Source organism: Caloenas nicobarica, chromosome Z (assembly GCF_036013445.1).
Source record: "Caloenas nicobarica isolate bCalNic1 chromosome Z, bCalNic1.hap1, whole genome shotgun sequence".
Taxonomy (NCBI): Eukaryota; Metazoa; Chordata; class Aves; order Columbiformes; family Columbidae; genus Caloenas; species Caloenas nicobarica.
This window is the reverse complement of record NC_088284.1, coordinates 22,718,383-22,744,739: the sequence shown is the minus strand read 5'-3', so window position 1 is coordinate 22,744,739 and position 26,357 is coordinate 22,718,383. Positions and strand designations below refer to the sequence as shown.

The 26,357-nt window shown below is 41.0% G+C and overlaps 1 protein-coding gene across 1 annotated transcript; it reads right to left on the bottom strand.

Moving 5' to 3' along the window:
* Nucleotides 1–1,723: 1,723 nt before the first annotated feature.
* Nucleotides 1,724–26,208, bottom strand: C7 (complement C7). Its single transcript, XM_065656111.1, has 18 exons — nucleotides 26,039–26,208; nucleotides 25,689–25,744; nucleotides 24,878–24,953; nucleotides 23,804–23,945; nucleotides 21,878–22,019; nucleotides 20,923–21,061; nucleotides 20,143–20,277; nucleotides 18,561–18,804; nucleotides 17,776–17,889; nucleotides 17,183–17,349; nucleotides 16,691–16,919; nucleotides 15,978–16,149; nucleotides 15,521–15,608; nucleotides 13,874–14,006; nucleotides 12,786–12,977; nucleotides 10,377–10,473; nucleotides 5,146–5,330; nucleotides 1,724–3,139 (listed from the first exon to the last, which is right to left on the bottom strand). The coding sequence occupies exons 1-18, from the start codon at nucleotides 26,042–26,044 to the stop codon at nucleotides 2,952–2,954; spliced, it is 2,505 nt and encodes an 834-aa protein (XP_065512183.1). The 5' UTR covers nucleotides 26,045–26,208; the 3' UTR covers nucleotides 1,724–2,951.
* Between the last annotated feature and the right edge of the window lie 149 nt (nucleotides 26,209–26,357).

The following is a 26,357-nucleotide window of genomic DNA, read 5'->3' as shown; positions in this document are numbered from 1 at the left end:
CTATTTCTGCCCTTCACAGTTCAGCTGCCCAAAACACAGATCATCTAATTTCAAATTCCTCCCAAGTATTCTGACATATGGTGATGGGTCAAATGCTTACCCAATGCTCAGGTAGAATGAAAGGGTTTACCACTCTCTGCTCAGGTAGAATGAAAGGGTTTACCACTCTCTGCTCAGGTAGAATGAAAGGGTTTACCACTCTCTGCCAGCTAATTTTGCTAAACTGACTCTATGAAACCATGGTCCCCTCTCTGTTCTTCTCATCTGATGTTGATTCATTAGACTTTGCTTTCTTACCAAGAGAAGATGTCCTGCTGTTGCGTGTTAGTTTAACAACAGTATGGTAAAGGGGTGAACCACAGTGACTGGGGATTTTTTTGTACTGAAAGGGACAAAGTGTGGCCAGCAGATGTGTGCACCACAGGGGTGAATGAATGATTGGACAGCAATCTGTCCTCCCAGCCACTGGTCCTCCATGAACAGGTTTTTCCTTCATTACATAGTCCCATTTCTTTGAAGAAAATGTCTACATACTCATCTTCTTCTTTCCCCCCAGGCAGCATTAGACAGTCAGCTGGTTTGTTTGTTTAAAGAAAAGCATCATGTCTATTCTAAAATGCTGTAAGATGTCCTCAAATTTTCAGGAGGGATGATAGAACAGAAGTACTTTCTGACCCGGGCAGATATGAGACTGAAAACAGTATGTGGCAGAGGTCAGGCAGGGAAAGGACTGTGGTGTCACAGCAGGAAGGGGCTCAGAGCCTCGCCAGACACCCATGGGCAGGTGGCTGGGAAAAAAGGGTCTATGAGGGATCTACAAAGAAGGAGCTGGCTGGGCTGAGAAGTAAGAAGAGAGAAGATGGAGTGGGTAATCACAAAGAAAAAGCAAAGAAAGAAGATCCCTGCAAAGATTAGACAGGCCAGGTAAACGGTGAAACATAAAGGACTGGATGAAGCATTTGAAATGTAGCCTTCATTAATATTTTTTCTTTCTTATTGCAGACTAGTTTATTCTATGGCCATGGAGGTATTTTCCTGCTGATATATTGATGTCATTATCAGGCAACACTATTGATTTTTTGAACTGTTTCTTAAGCAGGAATTCTCAACATTTCTTGAGGCCCTGTGCTGGTTTTCTACATTTCCCTATGTCTGAAGACATGAATCACCAAGTCACTGTTATTTCCGTGCTATCTATCAGGAAATTTCCAGATTATTTTCTTTTGCCTCTAGCAGTTACAGAAGATTTTGGTACAGAGTGAGTTCACGGTCAAATCACATGTTGTGCCAGCTGCCACAAGAAAAAGTCTAGCAATTATGGACAAGAGAGCTGGGAGTATCCAAGGGGTAAATATCCAGCTGCTCTCCAAACATGCTACTCCTGAGCAAATCATTCAGAGCAAATAACTGATTAAATTCATTTTGCTTTTATGCTACCTGCTATAAGCTGTCTGCAAAACAAATTTATAATTTGCTGAAAAGCAAAAAAGTGTCATTAAGTGGCAGAGAACATAAAGGTCAAGAGGGCCTTTCAGTCAGTGCAGTGGCAACCTTGCCTTCCAACATAGCTGCACCTAGGAGCAGGAGTCTCCAAGGGAAAGCATGCTGTTCCTGTTCTGGCTTAAGCCTCATTGCCAGCACCACAGAAAGCAAAGCTTCTCCAGCTAAGGGTAGGGTTTATGTGGGGATGCTACAGGTAGAAACATTAAAACCAATAGAGGTGTTTTATCTGGTAGGTATTTATTGATAGTAAGAAATAAAATCTGTCACATAGAAGGAATACAGGCATCCTACTGATAATGCTCCACTTGGCTGACCATCCACCTGCTCTCCAACCCTTTGTCCTATTTGCATCTGAGACTAGGCAGAAGGGATCAGACTGCAAGAATGGGTACCTGAATAGACTTGCAAGGTATATCATATGCCAGCAAAGATGTCCCTCCCTGACTACACTAGACAGCATGCTTAGCTGTGTAAGGAAAGAGTGTAAGAGACCTCTTTTATTTAGGAACAGGCTTAGGAAATTGTCCAAAGGTATCTCCAAGAGGATTGCGTGCAGAGTGTCTCCATTTCTGTGAAGATATACATTCCCTAACCGCTGCCTTCAAGAAAGTTTTTCTGTGGTAGAAGGCCTCTGTGTGCAATGGTCTGTAAGCAAACTGGTCTTGGCACAAACTTAAATGCACGTGACAAATACAACTGAGTTACCTGTGCTTACAAATGTAGCTCATGATGATAGTTATGGCAATGTAAAATGGTGATTTTTCATTATGTGGTTCTGTGTACAAGAAGCTGCGAGCATAGAACGCTTCTCATTACTTTAAGCTGGCTTTACTATTAATGCACATTGTTTTGACCTTTAAGAGCTTCAGGCTCAATGACAGGCTCAATGGTGCATGTACTGTTTGCTCAACTGAACAAGCACAGGAGGAAGAAGATACTTTATTAAAAAAGAAGAATCATACCTCTTACTCTGCAGAGCCTATTCTTTCTTTTTGTTGTTGTTGTTTTGGTTTTTTGTTTTTTGTTCTTTGGGGTTTTTTAAAATCTAAATCTACTCAGTGCATGCATACATTTGTGTGGCCTTAAGAAAAATGTATTTACAATGTCAGACACTGTGATCCATCACTATAAATGCTATTTTGGCAATCACACCTCAGCAACGTTTTTTGATTCTGGTGGAAATGTGAAGTAAACTTGCAGTGCTATATCCAGGGCCTCAGCAAGGAGCCCTGTCATGAGCAGTAGTGGTGAGTGCAGCTCTGCCCGAGGAAGAGCCTTGGGCCCTGATTCAGAGCTGGCCAGAGCTGATGCACACAGCCCCATCCGCTGCAGTGGACTTCACAGCACAGCTTGCATTTGATAGAGCAAGGTTCAAAGTGTGTCCTGCCCCAGAGTTGACACATTTAGACATATCCCATGGCAATAGGCAAGATGAACCGTAACATATATTATTTGCTCTGTACATCGCAGGGCCTTATGCTGACAAGGGTGAGACTCTCCCCCTGGCATCTGAGCCGCCCAGCCTCGCACTCGGTCATGGTCCGACGGGCAGCAGAGCCGCTCACTTCAGCACAGACCTGGATGCCTCCCTCATCGCATGACCCATCTTCGTCACAAACACAGCTGTTGGATTGCACTGTGCAAAAACACAGAGGAAAAACACTTAGGACGGCATCCGAATCAACAAAAACCAGACTAAAATGTTTCCAGCAAAACTGTAGGATTGACGGCAGTTTCTCTGCAGGCTGCTCAGCACAACAAAAGACAGGGGCCTGTTAGAGAGGGTCCAGAGAGGGCCACAAAAATGATCAGAGGGCTGGAACACTTCTCCTGTGAGTAAAGGCTGAGAGAGCTGGGGTTGTTCAGCCTGGAGAAGAGAAGGCTCCGGGGAGACCTTATTGTGGCCTTTCAGTACTTAAAAGGGGCCTCTCAGATAGATGGGGACAGACTTTTTCATAGAATCATTTTGTTTGGAAGCGACCCTCAGGATCATCGAGTCCAACCATAACCTAACCTTTTTAGCAGGGCCTGTTGCAATAGGACAAGGGGTAATGGTTTTAAACTAAAAGAGGGAAGATTCAGGCTAGATGTAAGGAAAAGATTTTTTACAGTTACGGTAGTGAAACACTGGAACCATTGCCCAGAGAGGTGGTGGATGCCCCATCCCTGGAGACATTCCAGGCTGGGCTGGACGGGGCTCTGAGCAACCTGATCCGGTTGAAAATGTCCCTGCTCATTGCAGGGGGCTGGACTAGATAAGCTTTGAAGGTCCCTTCCAACACGAACTATTCTGTCATTTTATGATTTTTTTTCCTATCCAGAAGTAACATGAGCTGATACTCAGGTTCAGTGGAAAAGCTAGAAGTGGAAACGAGTGGTGCTCTGATGGGGCATTCTCTGCTCAGAGAGGGTGATTGTGCTTGTGGGAAAAGCTTGCTCAAGGTGCTTGAGATATTGCTCTCAAAGATTTCTCTGATGTTACTGCTTGAACTGATTCATGTATCTACCACTCCAGAGCCCACATAACATGTAAGATGAGAGATCTGTCCTTGAACAGCAACAAATAGATCACACAGACACAGCCAGCATCTTTAATTACATATGGGATGTTTCACTAAGATTAAAGGATCTACTCCTACAAATAAATGTGCGTAGTTGTTTCAGTGACAGCAGCTAAATAAACAGATAAGAAGAAGGTCTCATCTGCAATTTATTTTTCATAACTTCGTCTTTGTTTTGGTGTTGTATGTTTATTTTTTTTTTGCCTATGTTTGTTTCTGCTGAAGCTCCAGCCGGTTTCGATTATCTTTTTTTTGTTGCTGTTATTATTTCTGTCTGTTCAACCCTGTTAGACAAAACAGATTAACTCCTATCAAGTGATCTTTTTTGTTTTCAAAATACGACAATAACTGTGCCTCTATCTGGGGCACTTCTAAAAATCTAATTTACTTCTTTATCTTCCCATTTCTGGCAACCCTCCATTAAACGCAATGTAGTGTAGGACACTCAGGGAAATTATATCAGGGCACTTGAAAAAACTTGCACTGCAGACAGATTGCAAAAGACTGAGACTATTTCCTCTGAGGCAAGAGACAGTCACCTTTCGTCATAATATGAGAAAATGGAATATGCAGTGAAGTACAAACAAAAGTAAGTGGCTTTCCTAGATAGTGTAGAATAAGACATTCAATTCCTTGCTACAAGATACTGCTGAGGAGACTGCTCTGCAAATTTCAGAAAAGGATTAGCTATTCCTGTCAGCAGTAAGGACCGCCACAGTTACTGGGTTAAGGAATTTAAAATAGGTGGATACAGTGAAAAAAGAGTAGGGAAAGGGTTTCACGCAAAATTTCCAGGGGACCAACAGGTAACCCTCTTAACAAGGACTAGGAATAAGGTTTTCCTGGAGATGGTGCATTTTGTTATGATATCCTCTGGGGTGTTTTTTCCTATGAGCTTCCTGCTGGTTTTGGACACGAAACACTGAGCTGATGGTTTGAAGAGCTTAGTAGTGCCTGGTGCTCCTGTGAGAGTCTGGAGACACCATACCAGGACAGACCTACGCTTAATGAGTAAATGGGGATAAAGATTTCATTTTGGTCATATAAACAATTTTGCTTACAATTGTGAAGAATCTCTTACCATTGCATTTTTCCCACGCGCGGCATGATCCACATGATATATCAGCTGCCTGAGGTATTTTGCAGTTTTCTGCATTAGTAAGAGAGTATTTTCTGCCCATGCACTCCAAGGCATGCATCTTGCAAACAGTTAAAGGTGTGTTTCTCTTGGTTCTTTGATCTGTAGCACAGGTGTCCAGGGAAGGACTGAAAATGAAAGCAGAGATCATGCTATTTAAATATGCTTTATCTCGTACCTCTTAAAAGGAGCTGAAGGACTGGAAAACATTCAAGGTCCAGTTCAAATTACCTCACTCATTGAAATGCATTCTAAGAGTGCAGCAAGGGAAGTCAAGACATAGACATAGGAATAATTCAGACTCCTTTCTTTCCTACAGGTTGCTGCACCTCAGCAGGGCCAGGATCTGTCCCCTCATCAATACTTATCTCAAGGGTGGATGTCAAGAGGATGGGCCAGACTCTTTTCAGTGGTGCCCAACGATAGGATGAGGGGCAATGGGCACAGACTGAAGCACAGGAGGTTCCATCTGAATATGAAGAAAAACTTTTTACTTTGAGGTTGCCAGAGCCCTGGAACAGGCTGCCCAGAGAGGTTGTGGAGTCTCCTTCTCTGGAGACATTCAAAACCCGCCTGGACACATTCCTGTGTGATCTGTTCTAGGTGAACCTGCTTTGGCAGGTGGGTTGGACCAGATGATCTCCAGACGTCACTTCCAACCCCGACCATTCTGTGATTCTGTGATTCTGTGATTTGCCATTGAACTCAGTAGCAGTGAGAGCGAGACTTCAGTTAAAAATACTGCAGACCTGAATTATTCTCTAATACGCTACACATGCTTGTACCTAAGTACATACACAGAAAATATTTCATATACATATAATTATATATACACGTATGCACATATATTAATCTAATTTATAAGTATTTCTTAATTATAAGACATGAGAATGTACTTAAAGATCTTTGCTGTCCTTTAAAAGCGTCAGCCTTTACTAAATAAAATGTTATGATTCAACATCAGACACCAAAGATATTTCTGGAAATGTGCATAGGTCTCCACAGAAATTTTATGAATAAAACACTCTGTTTACCCAGGGAATTTGCTTGTTTATTTCTTGAAGCTCAGATATTGTTCTAACACCCACAAAAATTAGCTGGTAGAAGTGGTAATAACGATTCTTGGATAACCTCAAACAGTGTTTGCTGCATGCCTGTGTTCCCCTGGATGCACTTTACAGCCACAGGTAAGGTGCTGTGCAGGGAATGAGAGAGCACAGATGTGCTCCCAGAGGATGGAGGGCTTTGAAATATGGCACCAAAGGCTTATTTTCAGCACAGTTCCTCGTTTTGAGCTCACAAACCCTCCCACAGAGGCTTTCAGTGTCTAATGGATCAGTTCTCACAGTCAGTCTCAGCTAAACAGTTGTTTTGAGGGGAGGAGAGGCCAACAAGGAATGGGCAAATGGCCCTAATGAGCTTCACAAGGCTGCCTGAAGGGGAGGGTAACTCCCTGTGAAAGTGGCTTGTCAGAGTTGGGAAGAGGAATTTGGAAGAAGGAAAGCGTGGTAAGAAATTCTTGGCTCAAATCTTGCTTGCTGGACAAGTGTTATAGTAATTTTTCTTTTATTCCCCTGGGAACTAGGAAGTGGGTTTTGATAGATCTACAAGTAAGGCACTGAGGAAAAGTGCCCGCTCCAAACTTTAAGAATGCTTCTTTGAGAGATGCTTTTGAAGCCTCTTAAAAGAGCTGGATTTACAGAAGTTTAAACTACCTGTAACATAGTGCACCTTTAGGATATTTAAAATTTGGCCCAGAGTTCACCTACTGAGCCTGAAAACTTCACTGCATCTACCTGCAACCAAATATGTCTTCATATAATAGTAACTGTATTACATCTCCTGCTTAAGTTAGCACCCTCAACTACGGTGGTTCCCTCACTAGTGTGCTCAGTCAAAATACCAGCCACTAAATCCCTAGCAAAGTTTGTTGCCTGAATTTTCCTGAATGTTCTTTTGTTAACATAGAAAATGAGGTTAACTTGCTTATTCTGAGGCACAACAAGTGGGCAGACCAATGGATACGCAAGACCAAGCAGTTGACAAGGGAAGCCTGTGCGTTTATCTGCATTCTATTGTTTGCTTGTCTGGCTGCACAGCCTATGAATTAGTGGTGCACTGATTTATAATGTGAAAGTTATTTTTACAGACAGAGGTATAAGAAAACTTCACCTTTAAATATTATCTTAAATTTGGAAGAACAAAGTGTGACCCAGGGAAAGCCTCTAATCTGTAATTAAGTTGTTTATTACGTCTAAAATTGTTCAGAGGCCTTCTTTATTTGCCTGAGTGATAAATCTCAATATCTGAGTCTTAAGGCAAAAACTTGTATACAAAGCAGTTTGATATAGCTGAAAAGATTAAGGCCAGACACAAGTGCACTGATCTGTCTGCTTTGCACCACTTTCACAACAGCTAAAGTGGGGGATGGAGGCTAATTTAAACAGCTGCTGAAGGTTCAACCCAAGGAGCTCATGGTCCATGTTGCCAATCTCTAGCTACAGTATAATCCCTCAAAGTGTCTTGAGAGTGCTTCACATATTTGCTATAGCTGGAAGAAAGCCAGTGGAAGTCAACATGTTCAGATGCATAAGAAAAAGGATGGAGAATCTGTACTCATAGAGAAATTAATAACTTGCAATCATTGCTGAGAAAGGTTATGACAGGGCTAGAAGCATCACAGGAGTGCAATAAAAATTATTAGAGGCAAGAAAGAGTCCTTGTGAAAAGCGAATGTGAGGAATTCAATACCTTTTACCTGAAAAAGAAGGCTTGGGTAAGAACAAGCTTTTACTAAAGCACATATTGTGAGAAATTAAATAGCAGGTGTAAGTCAGCAAATATCTTCTCTCCCTTTCACCTACAATGAGAGGCAGGCAACTTCCAGTGAAAGTAAAAAGTGAAAAATTCAGCATGCTGGAAATGATTTTAACTCCTTAAAACTATATTCAAGGCCCTAAGTTTTAATATAACATAGGTCAACTCTTAAGAGACACATAGATGCTACACAAATAAATGTGGAGAAAAAAAGAGGTTACGATACTTAAAAAATATCAAATCTCACATTTCACTGTGGAGATAGTATTCAGTTACTGGAGGCTGAGGTTTCATCTTTATTAATACACTAACTGTACTCCAACCTCTTCCTTGCACTAAGGCCAGTTCATACGAAAGAGCTGGTGTCCATACTGTTAAGCTATTTGTCCCAAAAAGACCAGAATGTCCCCTGGCCCTAGCAACTCCTGTGCTGTGTCTAGGAATCATCCAGGAGTTCACCACTGCCAAAGCTGCTTTAGCAATTCAGCAGCTCTGGTGCCCAAGATTGTTCCCTTGCTCTAACAGATGTGGACAGATGTAGCCTAAGGCACCACATCATGAGGGACAAATTAACCTTCATGAGCCTGTTGTGAGGTTCTTGTGCTGTCCTGGGAAGTCTCGGTTGCTGGCCTCTTGGAAACCGAAAGGAGGTAGGATGGGTTTGAAACAATGGTGTTCCTGAATTCCCACATGATCTGTTCCCAGCTCTCTTCTGAGCAGAGGCTGCTGCTGCAAGCCACTGCCGAAGCAAGCCAAGTTACTTCTAATCTCTGAGGAAAGACCAAGATCTGCTTACTTGCCTTTCTCCTACAGCCTTAACAGGCTGGCAGATTAGTCTGCTGTGACAGCTTATGATTTATCCTTCTATTATTAGATGTGTTATTTCAACAGACAGAGTGAAAAGATGGCATCAGGGAACAGAAATGACTGTTATCTATCTTCCTGCCATTTTGAACATAATTTTTAAAAATAGAAACAAGCAAGTAGTAGATTAATTATAACTGATGCCTGAACACGTAACTAAGTGTAATTCATTTAACTTCCAAGGTTATCGTGACTCTGCTGATGGTCTTTCCTAGCGTTGTGGACTCCCCTTGTCTTCTATATAACTAAGCTCAATACATCCATGAACCACACGAGGGTTTGTTGCCTTGCTTTAATGAGTATTGGGAAAAAAAGGGCAGGACCAGAGTACTTAAAATATTTAGATGTTTGAGGATAGGAATAGAGTCTTAGCAGAGCTGTTACAAACCTGGCACTTATTTTCACATGCAAGACAATGGCCTCAGATCCTAGGCAACTGCCCAGTGGGTGTACAAAACCTGAATTAAGCTCAGCAATTTTAATTTTGAGATGTTCAAAGTGTGCTAATTTTGGCTTAGAACCAGAGTCACTGTGCAGGGCACCCTTGGACTATGTGGCTGATGGAAAGCATACTTACTCCACTGAGAAGTTCTGCTACCTTGATATAACTTGAGATGACTTAAAAGTTTCTTCTGCCTGCTATAGGAGAAAAAGGCAAATGTGGTGTCTTATCCTACAATTTCTGAACTGCTCAGTTCCTGCTGTGACATAAACCTGGCCAGATTTCATATCCAGAGCACACACTCACTGTGATGGCTTTACAGCAGACTTCATGCAGTCTATGAAAAACAGCCCAGGTGCTGAGTGTTGAGCTCTTTGGCACACCTGGCCATCAGTGCCAGGCGGTCTCAGGTGTCTTCTTGTCACTCCTCTGTTTTGGTTCTGTTACCTCCATGTTTAGCAAAGAACTGAGAGAGTTACTAATTTCCTTACATCTCTCCTGCATTGCTTGATGCAGAATATAGGCTTAGATCAAACAGGAAACAATAAACTCTGGTCTGCAAGTTATGAGGCCAGGAAAGGTGATGTGACTGGTCTGTGCAAACTGCTGTGTAAATGGGACATTAGATTTTTGTGCCTTTCATAACTCCCCAGTCTCTCAGTAGGAAAAATAATTCTGCTTTATTTCAGTAGCTTACTGCTTTGATGGTTTATGTCCCAGGGGCCTCTGTTCTGACTTTTCCTCAATCTTCTAAATCTTCAAAATATCATTTCATCTTTTTCCATCTATTTCACAGCTCAAGTGGAGCTGAAATTATCCCTTCACCTTCTGTCATCCAACCAAATTTCGTCACTGCTAAAACCCACTGACAGCTCTGACAAGGCAGGTAAGTGATGAACAGGACATTGATTGAGCTGTAAAGCAAACAAAGTACAATGCCTCCTTCTCATATGAGTAAAGCTTTCTCATCTGTCATGGACCGAAGACGTACAAAATTTAATTGGTCTTGAATAAAGTGAGAAAGTCATTGCCAAATTCAGCGCGAACTTACCCACACTCATAGGGCATTTTGCATACACATTGCGACTGATGCACTTTCTCCCAGGGCTGACATTTAGGCTCTGTCACTTCTGGTTTCACACTCGGCACTGAAGTAAAAGAACACAGACAGTGCTATTAAGGGTCAGAAGTACAAGGGCTGGTAAAGGACTCTGAAAGTATCCTATCAGTTGATCTTAAAAGGCACTGAACCGTACACCATGACATAAATTCACATCCTTCGTGTTCAATAAAAGTATCTACTGCATGGAAGGAATCAACACTATTAAAAAGATATGATACACTTTGCAAAGATACTGGTCAGTAATTTATCTGCTGGTCAGGTGTCAGATGGAAGGAGACAGCTACTATGTTCAAACTTAAACATTCATCTTATTTCTGCAGCAGCCGTTTGTTGCTGCTAAACTTAGCAGTGTTGAATCATAGCTGGCAACGGCTTTATCATTACGTTTCAGAGTTACTGGCTTCACTCTTGAACCTGAGGTTCCAAATTTCTATGTAGAAATGTGAACCTGAATATCTTTATACACTTATGGTAATGAAAACTGCAAGTTCCATCCTTAGCTCTCAATCTGCACTAACTTTCAAGGTAGAAGCAATAGTGATTCTTGGGGAATTTTTACGGTTGTGCATGTAATGTTCTTTGAGTGCTGAGTTGTATTCCAAGCTTGAAAATGAAATAGGCCTTTGCTAAACATTCCTCTGGAGATTTCTGGATCAAGTAATGGCAAGACTTTGCTGAATCTGTACAGGCAAATGAGAGAGCTTTATCCTGATCTGTGTTTTAGATTAGGTGTCTGTTATTTCCTACTTTAACATGAAACTTTAATACTTGTGAACATCATTGCCTTTAAATAAAAAGTTTAAAAAATCTCCCTATAGAGACCGACAGAAATTGTCAGAGAAAAGAAAAAAAAAAAAAAAAGAAGAGTTGCAGCGTATTGCAATACAGACAGCAGACGTAGCCCAGCCTCCTTCCAGAGGGGAAATTTCCACCAAAAATCTCTGCATTGTCTCCACCACTGGGGCTGTTGGTTGCATAGTTGCTTGTCACTGACACTACTGCTGACTAAATCCAAATGTATGTTTGCTGCTGTATCTTAGGTATACATATCTTCTTAATTTTTATGCTTCTTATTTCATATTCCTTGCCTTTTTTTACATTGTTGTTCTATTAATAATCATTATTCTAACGTAATTGTTGTCCCTTTTTGTTTGTTTGTTTGTTTTGGCTTTGCCTTTCTTAAAACTTTTGTTCTGGTGTAATGCTCCCATAGAACCAGGTACAAGCTTTTTCTAAAGATGGAAGCATTTGAAATTGGTTCTAATTATTACTGGAATTTGAATACATGATATAACAAAAAATGAAGAAAAACAGTCACTCAGCCTAAGGAGTAATTGGCAACAGTACTTCAGCACTGATACTATAGCACTTCAGCAGCAGTGAGCTGTTCAGGTACAGCTATGTTACTCCTTCTGAAATCCTTACGGTTCCCGAGTACGTGGGTATGACACAGGGCGGACAACTTCTACACTGGGAATCTCACAGGACAGTTGCCTTTTGAGGTCTAAGCCTGACTGTCACCTGCCTCTTCCTTCAGGTCAGGCAACCTCAGGCAGCAGTTGGCCGATAAAGAGAGCACAGACATGAAACATAGGATCCACGCCTGGTCTTCTACAGCAGTGACTGTTGTCCCCAAACAAGGGTCTCCCCAGGGTTATGAGAACATTTGGGACCTCAAGTGAGGATGTGACTGGCCTGAAGCAGCAAGCCGCTTGGATGTCTGCATGTCACTGACCAGTAACACAGGAGTGCACAGAAGAAAGTGTTGTCTGCCTTCCACAGCTGGAAAAGATGACTTAGAGCTGCTGCCTGCTATAGCCTGTAACCCCCTTTGTCAGCTGCTGCCAGTACCCCATATCAGCCATGTGAGGGTCAGATGACAAAAGGAGTAATCCAGCTCTGTCCTTCTCTGCCATGAGAGGCCATGGTGCACTGAACAGCTTCCAGACAGAAAAGCCACATCTCTAAGGTGCAGCTCACATGGTGACGGTGTTACACAACATGGGTGAAAAGTGAAGTATACTTGGGTGACAGAATAGGCAGTGTACATCCCAGGTAAGCTCTTAAAGCATTTTTAGTGACAATATTTGATAGAAATAGGGGAGTGGGAAGCAAAAAGACATAAGGAAACCTCAGAAGAAATGTCTTACGGCATCTTTTTTGGACAACCCACAGAAAACATACGCTCATGTTTTCTGCGCTTCCTGCTGGTGATACAAGTATGGCTTCTCTATCACTGTATCAGCTATAAGCGCTGCCTATATCTTATCTACAACAGCCATAGTCTGTCCAGGAAAGAAACTCCTGCATTGCGTTTGGAGGACTGCAATGTCTTACCTGGTCTCTTGCACTGGATAGTTTTCATGTCAGGAGACCACTTGAGGCTGGGCTCACACAAAATAGAGCGTGACCCTTCCAAGTGCATGCCATGAGGACAGGACAGAGTTATTCTCTCACCAATCTCATACACAGGTTTCCATGGCTCTCCCTGCAAACTCCGTTCCAGGACAGGCAGGAGACAAGCGGTTTCTAAGAATTGAAGCATTTGAGACAGCCACAGTTAATCAGTGGGTTGCAGAAAGCAATCACATGTTTTATCTTCTCCTACATTCCTTAACAAACTGAATGGTAAGTTTAGCTGATTTTCCTGTAGAATCATATCAATCATGTTAGCACAGGATATTAACTCATCACACCAGCCAAACATGCAACACCAAGGACACAGTGACAATATCTTCTCCTACTGACTGCAGGTCCAGCCCTAGCTTGAAGAGGGCTTCTGTGTTCTTAGGATGAAGGAAAGGATGGCATTGAACTACAGGTCTGAAAATTCCCTGATCACACTCAAAGCTGACTCACAAATAATATGTGCAGGGGCAACAAAACAAAACAAAACAAAACGAAACAAAACACAAAAAAACCCAAAACACCACCCTAATGGTTATTGACTTGATTAGAGGAAAAGAGTGAAATGGGGTGATTATCCAATATGTAAAGTGATCCCTGGAGTTGTGTTCTTATCATAAGGTGGTTACTTGAGAAGTTTGTTGTTTCCCAGTGCTGCCCACTGGACCTTTTCTTCAGTTTGTTTTAGCCGTAGACTCATCCTCATGGTTCTTGGACATAGCCACAGGACTGAATTAAGCAGCCAAGTTTGTTTCCACAAGAAGTAATTCTTGGACTAGAGTTTAGTCTCCCTCACTTCTAGCCTTCCGTAAAACCAGACTTCATGGACACATTTCTATTTCAATATTACAGCATCTGGATTGAAAATAAAGGTCAGTTTAGACTTAATTATGTCTAGGAACTGGGAAACGCAGGTGTGTATTTCTCCACCTTTGTCATTTGAAAGCAGACATTCAGAGATGTTTCACTGGAATTCAGGAATGGAGCTGCATTTCAAAACAAGAATCATTTAGACATACCCTTGCAATATCTGTCTCCAACTTGCCACTGCAAATTACTGCCACACTTTGCAACAGGATCACCAACAAGAGAATATCCATGTCTGCAAGCATAAACAATGCTTTTCCCCACAGGATATGAGTTTTCAGCATTCTGAAAGAAAAGGAACAGCTGAAATTTTTGATATACAATCTAAGAACCACCAGCAGCATTGAACTCCCTTTAATTCTGGGAGGCAGTAGCTGAGGACAGTGAGAAGTACTAATGCCACTGATGAGAGTGTCTGGAATACTGGGGCAACTCTGATTATCAGTAGTCAGTAAATGTCATCAAAACGGAGACAATGATGTAACTAAGCTGGTAGAATGCAGAACTTGCAGGCTATCTGAACTTAGCAAAGGGAGAGTTAGAGCTGGTGGTACCTTCTGACCGGGGTCTGGCAGTGGTATATCAGTGATGGAGCAGTGCTCTCCTGCCAGTGACAGACTGACTGCAAATATGTCTGCCATCAAGCATTAAGCGGGGAACATAAGCTCCTGAACAGCCTTCCAAGGGGACTGGTGGGGAGTATATGGCTTTGCGAATTTTTAGGAGGGCATGTTATCAGCTTGCTGAAGGCTAATGTGATATGGTCACTCAGAAGGGCTGGGCTTGAGGACATGGGGTTTTTTTTCTCATTTTACATCCCAATCTGTTCTAACGAGAGATCTTATGAAAAATTGAGAGCATTACACAAATTGCAGGGTTTTAACTTTAGTTTGTGAACCAAAAATATCAATATGGGAGGCAACTATTGATTACCAAAAAAAAAAAATCACTGGCAAAAGAGGGACACACAATTTTGGATCTTGCCTCAGGTTGCAGTTGTGCAGACGACTAACGGATTTTGAACTAATCCTTTTATCTATTTATTGAGCAAAAATCACAGAATCACAGAGTCACAGAATGTTAGGGATTGGAAGGGACCTCAAAAGATCATCTAGTCCAATCCCCCTGCTGGAGCAGGAACACCTAGGTGAGGTTACACAGGAAGGTATCCAGATGGCCTCGTAATATAGAGAAGGCATAATTCATTCCTCCAAGGGAGGGATTTAGTCTCCCGTGTTAAATAGGCCCAAGTTATAGTCAGTCAAATACTTTGCCAGATCATATTTTCACCAGGGAACAAGGAAGTGCAATGGTAAGTTACGGAGTGTAGAGTGAAGATTCCTAAAATCTGTTTATACTTTTGCTGTAGACTTGCTGGGGGATTTTCCACAGTTCACTTTCTGTGCTGTTTTTTCTCTGGTTTCTTGTGCTTTAATATGTAATTCACGTGGCAGACAAAATTTTTAATATGTGTATAGGGTAAAAGACAAATAGATTACTTTTCTCTGTAGGTACCATGGTCCAGAAAAGCAAAGATTTTGTTCCAGTTTGGGGGTTCAGACTTTTTTAAATTTTATTTTTAGTAAGAAGTCTTGGCTAATGTCATGTAAACTTCAGTCAGAGAGAAATGCTGGGAGAGCTGCTATACAGTAGCTCTGATACTAAGCTTACCACGATAAATACATATTTGCAAGTGAATATCTGTATCAGCTGTAATAGAGACACTGCAGGTACAGATAAGACAGATAACAGAGTACTAGAAATAACTTGCTTGTAATAGAGTACAAGAAATAACTTACTTGAACAAATCCATTTTCCAAGAGAGGAGGAGGCAAACAGAATTCTGTAGGAGTTATGGATAAATCAAAACAGTGTGGTTCAATCAAGCTATGAAGCAAACAAAAGTACGATTTAGTTTGAATTTAGCCTCCCTTCCTTTAAAAATTCTACTCTTCTCAGTGAAGCCCGTTTTCAAGATTATTATGCGTCTCATTTACATCACTATTACGCACCACCAGGCTATCAGAGAGAATGCTAAATAGAATAGTGCCAAGTTTACTGGCTTTTACACCATTTTCTAGTCTTACCTTGTATCAGATTCACAGCTTTGGAATTTCATTTTTTTTCAACTTAAATATGGAAGCTCAGTAAGTGACAGTGTCCCTGAATTCAATAGCTTAGGCACCCTTCTGAAAGAAATGTTTTAAACCTTCCTATAGTTGTGCTCCAACTGTTTTGGTTTTTATTTCTTCTTACCGCAAATGCTGCAACTCCTCATCTTCACATGTTCTGCTTTCACGCTGCTCACCTATGCAAGCCTTCCCTCCACCATGCGGGGAGGGATTGTTGCAGGTTCGAGTCCTTGATTTCCTTCCCCCTGAACAAGGACTCCAGGAAGACCAGCAGCTCCAGTGTCCATCAACAACACCTATGCAAAATTTGGGAATATTTCATATTAAACTACTTTGCAGGGTTTTCGTTGTCTAAGAAAAAAATCTAGTGATGGTCCAAACTGTGACCTTAAAAGACTTCCAGATTGCAATGATCTAATCTTACTCAAACTCCTCTTTTACTTAAGCATAATTCCATGGATTCTGTAAGTTAGCTATTTTTATAATCTCTTAGACTCACCAAATATAAATAATCAGAAAAATTAAAGAGTAAAAACTGATGAAGTTATTGATACCTATTCATTTACTACATATATTGATTTCTAGAAGGTCACCTTTTTAGTGGTTAGCATTGTGAATTGCATTTAGCAACAATAATAAAAACAGTTTTTTGTTAAGTGCTGTTCGGGCATATTAAGCAAAGACTCAGGCTTAGGATAACCCTCCGCATGCTGCGTATCTGCAGTGATATCTGACCTGAGCAGCCAACTCGGGTTATGCACTGGGGCAGATGCACTCTGGAAGTAGGAGAGCACACTTTGCCACTTCCAAACTCTCACAAGTTTAAACAGTGCTGACCTGGCTGATCTTGCACAAGAGTTCCCAGCTCACAAGCTGCTCCGAAGGTGTAAGGCTTGCAGTAACACACACATTGAGTTCCTTCCACAGCTGCCTCACCACCATTCTGGCAAGGCTGACATTTGCAGGGATCATTTTCAGCCATATATTCTTCAATGGCTTGTTTTAGGTAATGCTTTTTGACGGTGGAACAGGGCACTTCCTTTACCAGCTCATACAATGGTGTTAGCTACACACAGTAGAGAAACATTTATATTAAATAGTTATAGTTGGGATATAAGAGTTTATGAGCACATTTTGTAATGTAAAATGCAGCTGATCATTTTAGCCTCATGGAATTTTCCTGTGAATTTTTATTTTCTTTTTTTATAAAGTGATCTGAAAACAAAATGATTGCAGACTACAGCCCGATTATTCATCAGCTATAGCTCAATCATTTCTCCCTTGAGGTGATCCCATCTGCTCATCTCTGCTTCAAGAAAATAGCCTTACCTTTTGTTTAATTACTCTGGGATAGTCTGTCACTGATCTGGCCCAAAAGGAGTATCTCTGACTGTTCCCAGCAGGATTATTCAGCTCTAGATAACTAAGGCCAGCAACAGCACCTGGGCTTCCTCCTTCTATGTAGGGATCTCCTTTAATATTATTACCACTGCTTCCTGTAGATTAAGGATGGGAAGCACAGAAAACATGAGTGTTGCTATATTTACAAATGGAAATAGAAACAATATATACAAAAACTATACTAGCAAGCAGTGAAAGGACTCATTGGTGCAGATCAACGTCTGTGCCTGGATCGAGACTTCCTATATGGATAATATATAGGAAGTATCTGTTTTTGCAGGTGTCTTAGCAGCCCTGACTTAGGATGTCCAGAAAGGTACTAGTTACTGGGAAAGCATTTGTAATGACTGATGGGTGGTTAGAGGGCCTTTTAAACTAGACACCTGGTGTCTGGGTTCAGCATGTTAACACCAAGTTCAACAGAGCTATTAACATCTGCTCCTCACTTTGACAGCTATTTAGGAGGAGATGATGGAAAGATGGAGACATGACAACTGTACAAGTCATTGTTGAACATTTACCTGAAGAAGTCTGTAGCAGTTCATCCAGTTTGGAGCACTTTACTTTTTTCTTTTTCACAATGAATGCATTCCAGCCTGATGTGGTGCACTCATACATGTCTGTTATGCTCAAACCTGCAGATAATCAATCCATTAAAAATACTGTACACAGAAAGTGCATTGGATTAATTTCCAAGTTTCTCATTGTCTTGAGATGTGTTTTAGAAAGAAAAGAAGCATGAAGTATTATCCCTAAATTAGAAGGCAACTAACTAGCACGTCCTGTGGGAAGGTACATACACTGCTCAAGTCTGTGGACGGAGGCTGACAGATGGGATGTGTATCTGGAAAAAGCTTATTGTTTCTTTCATCTCTTTTCTCAGCAACCCCTAATCCTACAGCACTGCTCCCCACTGAGTACCATCGTACATATCACTCTGGTGTTCACTCTGTAATTTTTTCTGCTTTACACAGTTTTACCCAACCTACATCTTCAAATAACTTTTAAGCTTTAACACTACTTGAGATTTAGATTGGCAGTAGAATTCAAGTTTAGCCTGATGAGGTCCTGAATCAACCATCAAATCTTTGCCACCCACAGCACTGCAGGTCGAAGATGTGGATCTAGAACTGAATGTTGTGGTTTGGTCTCTTTTTCTAACCTTTTAAATTTTCCCTATGAAGAGAACGTGGTGACTAGTAAAGCCTCTTATTTGATTTTAGATATCAGCAGGGAGAACATGCAAATAATTTTTTGTATTTGTTTACTCACTTTGTTTCTCGTAACAAATACTATAGTACTCTACCTTCTGCTTTCATTTTGTCAGTATCCATATAAAAGATAACTTTGTAATGTCCTCCTAGAGATCCTGAGTGTAAGAAATGAGTCCCAAAATGTTCAATAAGTCTTCGGTAGATGTTGTAGTCATAGACAGTTGGAAGGCTGGCCAGTTCCTTCCAGAAGGGCTCCGCGAGAGTGAGAAAGTCTGGGCGGTTGTTAATAAACTGAGCAACTTCCACACTGTTCTCAACAACCATCAGTTGCCTGCTCTGGGGGAAGGAAAATATGTCAGTCATGCTCCGTGTCACTGTCAGGGTGGTTTCCACTAGCCAGATGACATGCACATTATATTATCTACTAACCAACAGCTCTTACAGAGCTGTTAGACATATCTAAACAATTTGGTGAAGGCAAAATGAACATCCTGAAGTTAGGAAACATCTTTCAGACCTTCATTTATAATTGCTGTATGATTTATTTTCCTCCTGTGTACCTGAAAGCTAGCGTAAGGACAAATAAGAAAGGAAAATATCGCTCTTCAAAGCTACTCGGGGTTTCCAACACTGGAAGCCTTGCAGCAGCAGGTTAACCAGCCTTGTCTGAAAGCAAATCAGGGGCTCTAGAGAGTACTTCTTTGTACCCTTTCTTGCCAAGAGAAGCCTTTCTTTGTAACGGGCTCCAGGCATTTTGAGGCTGCTGCTGAGTTATAAAATCCTATATGCCTATACAATAATGGTCACCTCAGCCTCTCAAAGTTGCTTTCGAACTTTGTTATGCTAAGTCTCAAAATTCTTCCTCGTTAGTGTGGTAAAATGAGTTTGCCCTCTGTCAGCTTGGGGGCCACAAAATTCATGACTTGATTTTATTTGCTATAAGATAGAATTGATACTTCATAATTGAGAGTTATCTCAGACTGTTTATCTAATGTTCCTTTTTAAACAAGTCAAAGGCATAAGCACTGTGACCTCCTCGCTGTTTAACACACCAGATCTTCATCTTAATGGAGTTCTACTAGTGGAAATTGTGTTATAAAATAAATTAGCTTTAACCACAGAATTATTTCATTTTTTTGTCACTCTAAGATGCTGACAGAGGTAATAGGAAAAAAAAAAGTGCAGTAAATCATTGGAAGAAATTCATAGAATCATAGAATCATTTCGTTTGGAAAAGACCTTTAAGATCATCAAGTCCAACCGTTAACCTGACACTGCCAAGTCCACCACTAAACCATGTCCATAAGAACCTCATCTCCACATCTTTTGAACCCCTCAAGAGATGGTGACTCCAGCAGTTCCCTGGGCAGCCTGTTCCAATGCCTGACAATAAATTATGAAAAGAAGTGAATGGTTTTCTTCCTCAAATAAGGAGGAAAACAGCTAGTAAATAAATAAATTACTAATAAAGAGGTAAAATGGAGAAAGTAAAAAACAGCGGCCAACACTTCTTAATTAATAACCAAACCAGTGATCTCTTTGTTAGTGTTTTATGCTTTGTGCCAAAACTATCTTGATAATATAAATAGTTTCATCTCACTATAAAAGCACATGAAGAAAAATGATGAAAATATTTATGCAAAATACTGAGCCACAGTGACAAATTTTACACACCTTTTGACTGTGTTGCAGAATTTTATTCTGTGAATAATGGTGTCCACTGTTTGAATTTTCATACCTCTCTGTGTGTTTCATATAAGACCAGCTGCTGTTGAAAAACTCATAACTGAAATCATTTTGAATTTTAACCTAGAAGATGAAAGATAGAATTCTGTAAAAAAAGTCTTATGAAAGATGTTTAAAATGGTAACTTATAGCATAGAGCAAGTCCTTCCTGAAGCAAAAAATCCAATGTGCTTTTCAGGCTGAATCCGTTTCAGACTTCATAAAAAGTACCACACGATACTAGAAAAACATTACATATACATATATTTTATACAACTGTATATTAAGTACTTACACTATGAAGTAAATTACATTACAGATTGCTTGCTATGCTTTTTATAAGTGTAAGACAACCCAAATCTCTGAGGCGGTGACTTCAAACAAAGCATATATCTGGAAGGTATCCACAAAGCACCACGGAGCCTTGTGCACATAAAACTTCTAAGGGTGAAACAGGCCACTACTTATGCTAAAGAGATGGCTTTACATTCAGTCTAACTGTGCAAGAATTAGAAATCACATCCAAGGAACTACATTTTTTTTCCTTCCATTTTAGCCAGATATACACCAGTTTGTATTTCAAAATAATAAGAGACTTCATGAAGGGAACAGGTGTTCTTCAGCTGCATTTAGGGAAACCTACCTGCCAAGAGGCCCTACAAGCTGCGCATTACTCTCCCAGTTTGAATCATGACCCTAAATATAAAGCTGTGCGTAGTGGAAACATACTTGGAAAGTATAAGCAAGAACGCTTTCACTCAGCCTGTAGTATTCTCTCCCATCACCACTGAAGATCTTTCTGCATTGCCCTCCAAAGCTTTTTGTGTGAATGACTCTTCCCCTAGTCTCACCAGTAATGGCATCAAAGCTATGAGAAGAAAAACATGGAAGATCATTAAGACAGAGAGGCAGCAAATTATATTACAGGAGCTGAAAATTACAGAGCCATTATAACTGAATGCTGTATCTACAGATTAAGATGATGAACTTATTTACCCAAGAAAAGGGGATATCGATTCATAGACTTCATTGTGCACAGCATTTTAAAATATAGAAAGCAAAATGTTGCTCTTGGTTTGTCAACAAAAATGAACATGTCAGTACCTCTTAACTTTAAGACATTCATATCTATCATAACTGATTTTATTACATTTTATTGTTGCAGCAGTTAATGCAACACAGAAACAACAGGGCATGAATTCCAAAATGTTTTTGTATTAGATGTGAATTGTATCACATACCAAGTGATACAACTATGCTAAAGAAACTTAGGATAGTTATTTTGCTAGGTTGCAGATAGGATGTATAAACAGAAATCCATACGGATCGACTGTACTAAATGCAATACCAATGAATGAAAAGAATAAGCATTGCTGGCTCATTTTTCCATGCTGATGATTATGGTTTTTTTGGTTGACATTTCATTTCACATCTTAAAATATGTTTTTAAATAGCAGGAATGAAAGATAAAAAGCTTTATTCTCTGCTTCAGATTAAGGGGCACATGCATCCTGGCTGCACTGAGCCACTGACATGGTGCAGGCTGTTCTACTTTTGCACTTTTGCACGTGGGATGTTTTCCCATAGGCTCAGTGAGTCTGTCCGTAGAGCCAGAGCTTGTAAATACAACAAAAATGTAAACGTGTTTGGCACCAGTATTACTGAGCCCAGCACAGAACGTTACCCTGTTCCTGTAAGTTCTGAATTCGGTGGTGTTTTATCAGTATCGCATACAGTTGTCTTCTCTTCACATCGATCTTCATCTGCACCATCTTCCTCACAATCCTGATCTCCATTGCACACAAGAGATCTGCTAATACACTGACCTAAATCAGAACAAAAGTGCATGGGGAAAGGAGTAGAGTTTGTTCATTTGAAAAGAAACAATCTAAAACCAAAGAAAAAGTCTCACTTATGTACTATGTTAATTAGCTTGTCCACTTACATGATGAAGAGTCTAGACCCAGGAGGTCTTATGAAACAACAGTAAATGTAGACAGAAAGAAATAGTGCTTAGTACACTTGAGGGAATCACAGCCATTCAAGGTTTGTGATACATTAATGAAACATTTGACTTCTAGATTTATTTTCTGAGCTTTCATCCTTTGACCCTATCATTTGTGATTAACTATGATTATCTCACTGGTAGCACCAAAACATGTTTATCATATTCCTCTGTGAAAAAATATCTACCTACTGAGGTAATGTGTTTTTTTTGTGAAGGTAATGGAAGCTGCTTGGATACTACCACTATTTTAGGGAGCATTAGTTTCTATGATCCAAGCGATTTCCAAGATGTTTGGATATAGCCTAAAACAGCCTTGAACAATGGCATCTAACAATGGCATCATTGGGGCCAGTATTGTTCAATATATTCATCAACGACTTGGATGAGGGAATAGAATGCACTGTCAGCAAGTTTGTTGATGACACCAAGCTGGGAGGAGTGGCTGACACGCCAGAGGGCTGTGCTGCCATCCAGAGAGACCTGGACAGGCTGGAGAGTTGGGCAGGGAAAAATTTAATGAAATATAACAAGGGCAAGTGTAGAGTCTTGCATCTGGGCAGGAACAACCCCAGGTTCCAGTATAAGTTGGGGAATGACCTGTTAGAGAGCAGTGTAGGGGAAAGGGACCTGGGGGTCCTGGTGGACAGCAGGATGACCATGAGCCAGCACTGTGCCCTTGTGGCCAAGAAGGCCAATGGCATCCTGGGGTGTATTAGAAGGGGGGTGGTTAGTAGGTCCAGAGAGGTTCTCCTGGCCCTCTACTCTGCCCTGGTGAGACCTCATCTGGAATATTGTGTCCAGTTCTGGGCCCCTCTGTTCAAGAAGGACAGGGGACTGCTGGAAAGAGTCCAGCGCAGAGCCACAAAGATGATGAAGGGAGTGGAGCATCTCCCTTATGAGGAAAGGCTCAAGGAGCTGGGTCTCTTTAGCTTGGAGAAGAGGAGACTGAGGGGTGACCTCATCAATGTTTATAAATATATAAAGTGTGAGTGTCACAAGGATGGAGCCAGGCTCTTCTCGGTGACAACCAATGATAGGACAAGGGGTAATGGGTTCAAACTGGAACACAGGAGGTTCCACTTAAATTTGAGAAGAAATTTCTTCTCAGTGAAGGTAACAGAGCACTTGAACAGGCTGCCCAGGGAGGTTGTGGAGTCTCCTTCTCTGGAGACATTCAAAACCCACCTGGACACCTTCCTGTGTAACCTCATCCAGGTGTTCCTGCTCCAGCACGGGGATTGGACTAGATGATCTTTTGAGGCCCCTTCCAATCCCTAACATTCTGTGATTCTGTGATCTAAGGTTGCCTCCTCCATTACCTTCTCATAATGAAAAAAACTGTACTCTGGGGCAAATTAGTAAACCAGAACGACTTAAAGAGGCTACCAGGGCTACAGAGTATTATCTGCAAAGCTTTGCAACACTTCAGATGAAATTAAAACCTGTAGTAGGTTGAAAAAAAGCAAAAATCCCGCTAAATCAAATTTATGTGTAGGTCAGGGCTCTTGCAAAGCCATTACCCATTTACTGAACTTCAAAGATAACAAGGTTAGATTCTTAACTTTATGACCAGAAAACGGTGAAAAAGGTCTTGAATGGTACCTGAGAAACACCTGAACCGATCACCACAGCCATCCTCTGTTGGGCAGCCCCTTGTTGGGGTGCATGGTCTGGTTTCAAAGGCAGCCCCAGAGCAGGGGTTTCCCCCATACTGGCCATAAATTGCTACTGTCCGTCTCCGAATCTGAACGAAAATCAAGGGAGATCTTATAAAATCCAAATGCAGAGCAGGACTAGTTTACTGGTGTCAAGACAATGCTACCATCCTACTGCTATAAGGAAATGAGACGTTCACCATTTTTTCTGAGAACAACACCACTTGGTATTACCACAATATGTTAAAAAACTCTCAAGTTAATAGAAAGACAACTATTTTGTCTATAAGCTCTTTAGACTGAACCATAACCTTGGCTGGTTTGTTCAAAAATCTCATACATAACTGAAACCAAGAGAAAGCTGCTGACAAATTCCAGTTTTATTTTACATTTTTAATATGAATTTCCTAAAGTTCTTCAAAGTAAACAATGCCATCAAGGAAGATGATAAAATCTAACATCAAGTGGGCTACTTTTTGCTTCTAAAAATAATAAGGACAGTCTCATGGTGCATCTTTAATTTTGACTATTCTCTCCCTAATTGATGCAACATCAAAGTAAATGAGAAAGAAAATCACAAGTAAGTGGCTTGCACATCAAGAGAGTTGCACTTTAAAAATCATCAATTTATTTTTATTTAAGATAATATTTTGCAACCAAGTTTTCTTTCCTTGAGACTTGACTCCTCTAATGGAAAATCAATGGAATTGGTACAAACCAGCATCAACAGAGGAATGTCTCAGTTTACCAAACAGTTCAGTTGAGCTTTTTGGAACTATCACCAAACTGAAAAGTGCTCAAATTATTTTATAATATGAATATCATAGTTTTGAAAGGGAACAAAAAGGAGATACACTGGAGGATTTCCATTCTGAATTCTTTGTTGTTGCTCCTTCTTGTTCTTCTGAGGCTTCTGCTGACACTTGATTTGTGATTTTAAAGATATAGTGGCTCCTCAATTATGGGGAAAAAAGCATAGTCTTGTGAAGTCATGGTAGAGAAAAAGTGCGTCCATCTATACCTGTTTTTGAGTACAGCCATCACACTCGGACCAAGGGCCAAAAGAATTCCAGCGGCAATGGACTGGACGGGATGGGCTGTGCCGGTAGTATTTTTTTGCATTATAAAAGAAAAAAAATCATGAGGGAATGCCATCCATGAGTATTAGTGCAAAACTATCCTAGACAGCAAAATAAGTCTCCAATAAAAATAAGGTCCATGATCAGACCCCTTCTAAAACCATTGGGATTTGCTTGTCATGTGTAGGAATGAAAGCAGTTCCTACTTGGGCTTTCTGGTCATGGAACAACAGAAGAAACGAGACACATCAACCTAGTCTGAAGATCAGCAAGAACTCTGTGCAACCTCGTGCCAGCTTCAAAGCCCAGCTTCAGTGGCGAAGCAGGAGAGGCCAGACCATGCTCAGAGTCGGGAAGGGGCTGCCAGGGGCTGTGCGTGCCATGGCGTGGGGCAGAGCTCCCAAACAGCCTGTGTGTTCCTGGGAGGCACACGGGGTGCAACCTGCCCCCGGGGATCAGGGCTGGCTTGGGGTCAGCTGCCCCATTTGGCAGATGTGAGCAGCTGTGGCTCACACCACTGCCATGTGCTTTCCTCCCAAAGGGCAGCTGACTCCTCCAGGCAGAGGTAAGGGACATCTTGATGCCTCGCTCCTGTCACCACTGACAGCAGTGCTGACACCAAACAGTGTCTTCTCTCCCACTAAATACATCTGAAAACCCCTTCAAGCCCTGTCCCATGTCATGCACCAGAAGCTGTCTGTTAGATTACATATGCCTAGCTTTTAGCATGTAATTTACTGAAGAAATATTCACCTGGAAAAAATGGGAAAGAAGCCTGAAACTTCCAGCAACAGAAAAATCCCCAGCACCTGAATAAAAGAGAAGCAAAAGCAAACTTACTCCACTTTTCTGCTTTCTCCATTAGCTCATGTAGCTTTTCCAACTTTCTGCAATCTTTACATTAGTCAGCTTAAGAAATAAAGGACAGCATCATACTGACTTTCCTCAGCTTTGTTGTGCAAGCTCTTGTTCTTTACTTTTCTTCCTTCTTGCAATACTGCCCAATTACATTTTCAGCTAAGTATTTCTCCATATAAATTAATATTTCATTTCACTCACTATATTCACTTCATCAGTACAAATTAAGTAAGTAATTGTCTTACCTTCATGTTAGATGAAATACTCAGATATCCAGCAATTACCACAGAAAATGCACTTCCACTCAATTCAGCAGCCAAAGGAGTCAGTCAGTCTGTCTGCTACTGTACATCTCTTCTCTCTCTGCCTTGCTATTCAGCTTTTCTTTTCCCAAAGAGGCTGAATATTGCCAAGGAATTTTTATCTTAATCCATCTAGTCCTCTCCAGGGACACAGTCTGCTTTGGGACCTGCTCAGTGTTTTTAAGACATATAAATCAAGGCTTGGCTGTGCTGACTGGGGCTGGCACAAAGCTGTGAGGAGAGCTTACTGGAAAAACGTTTA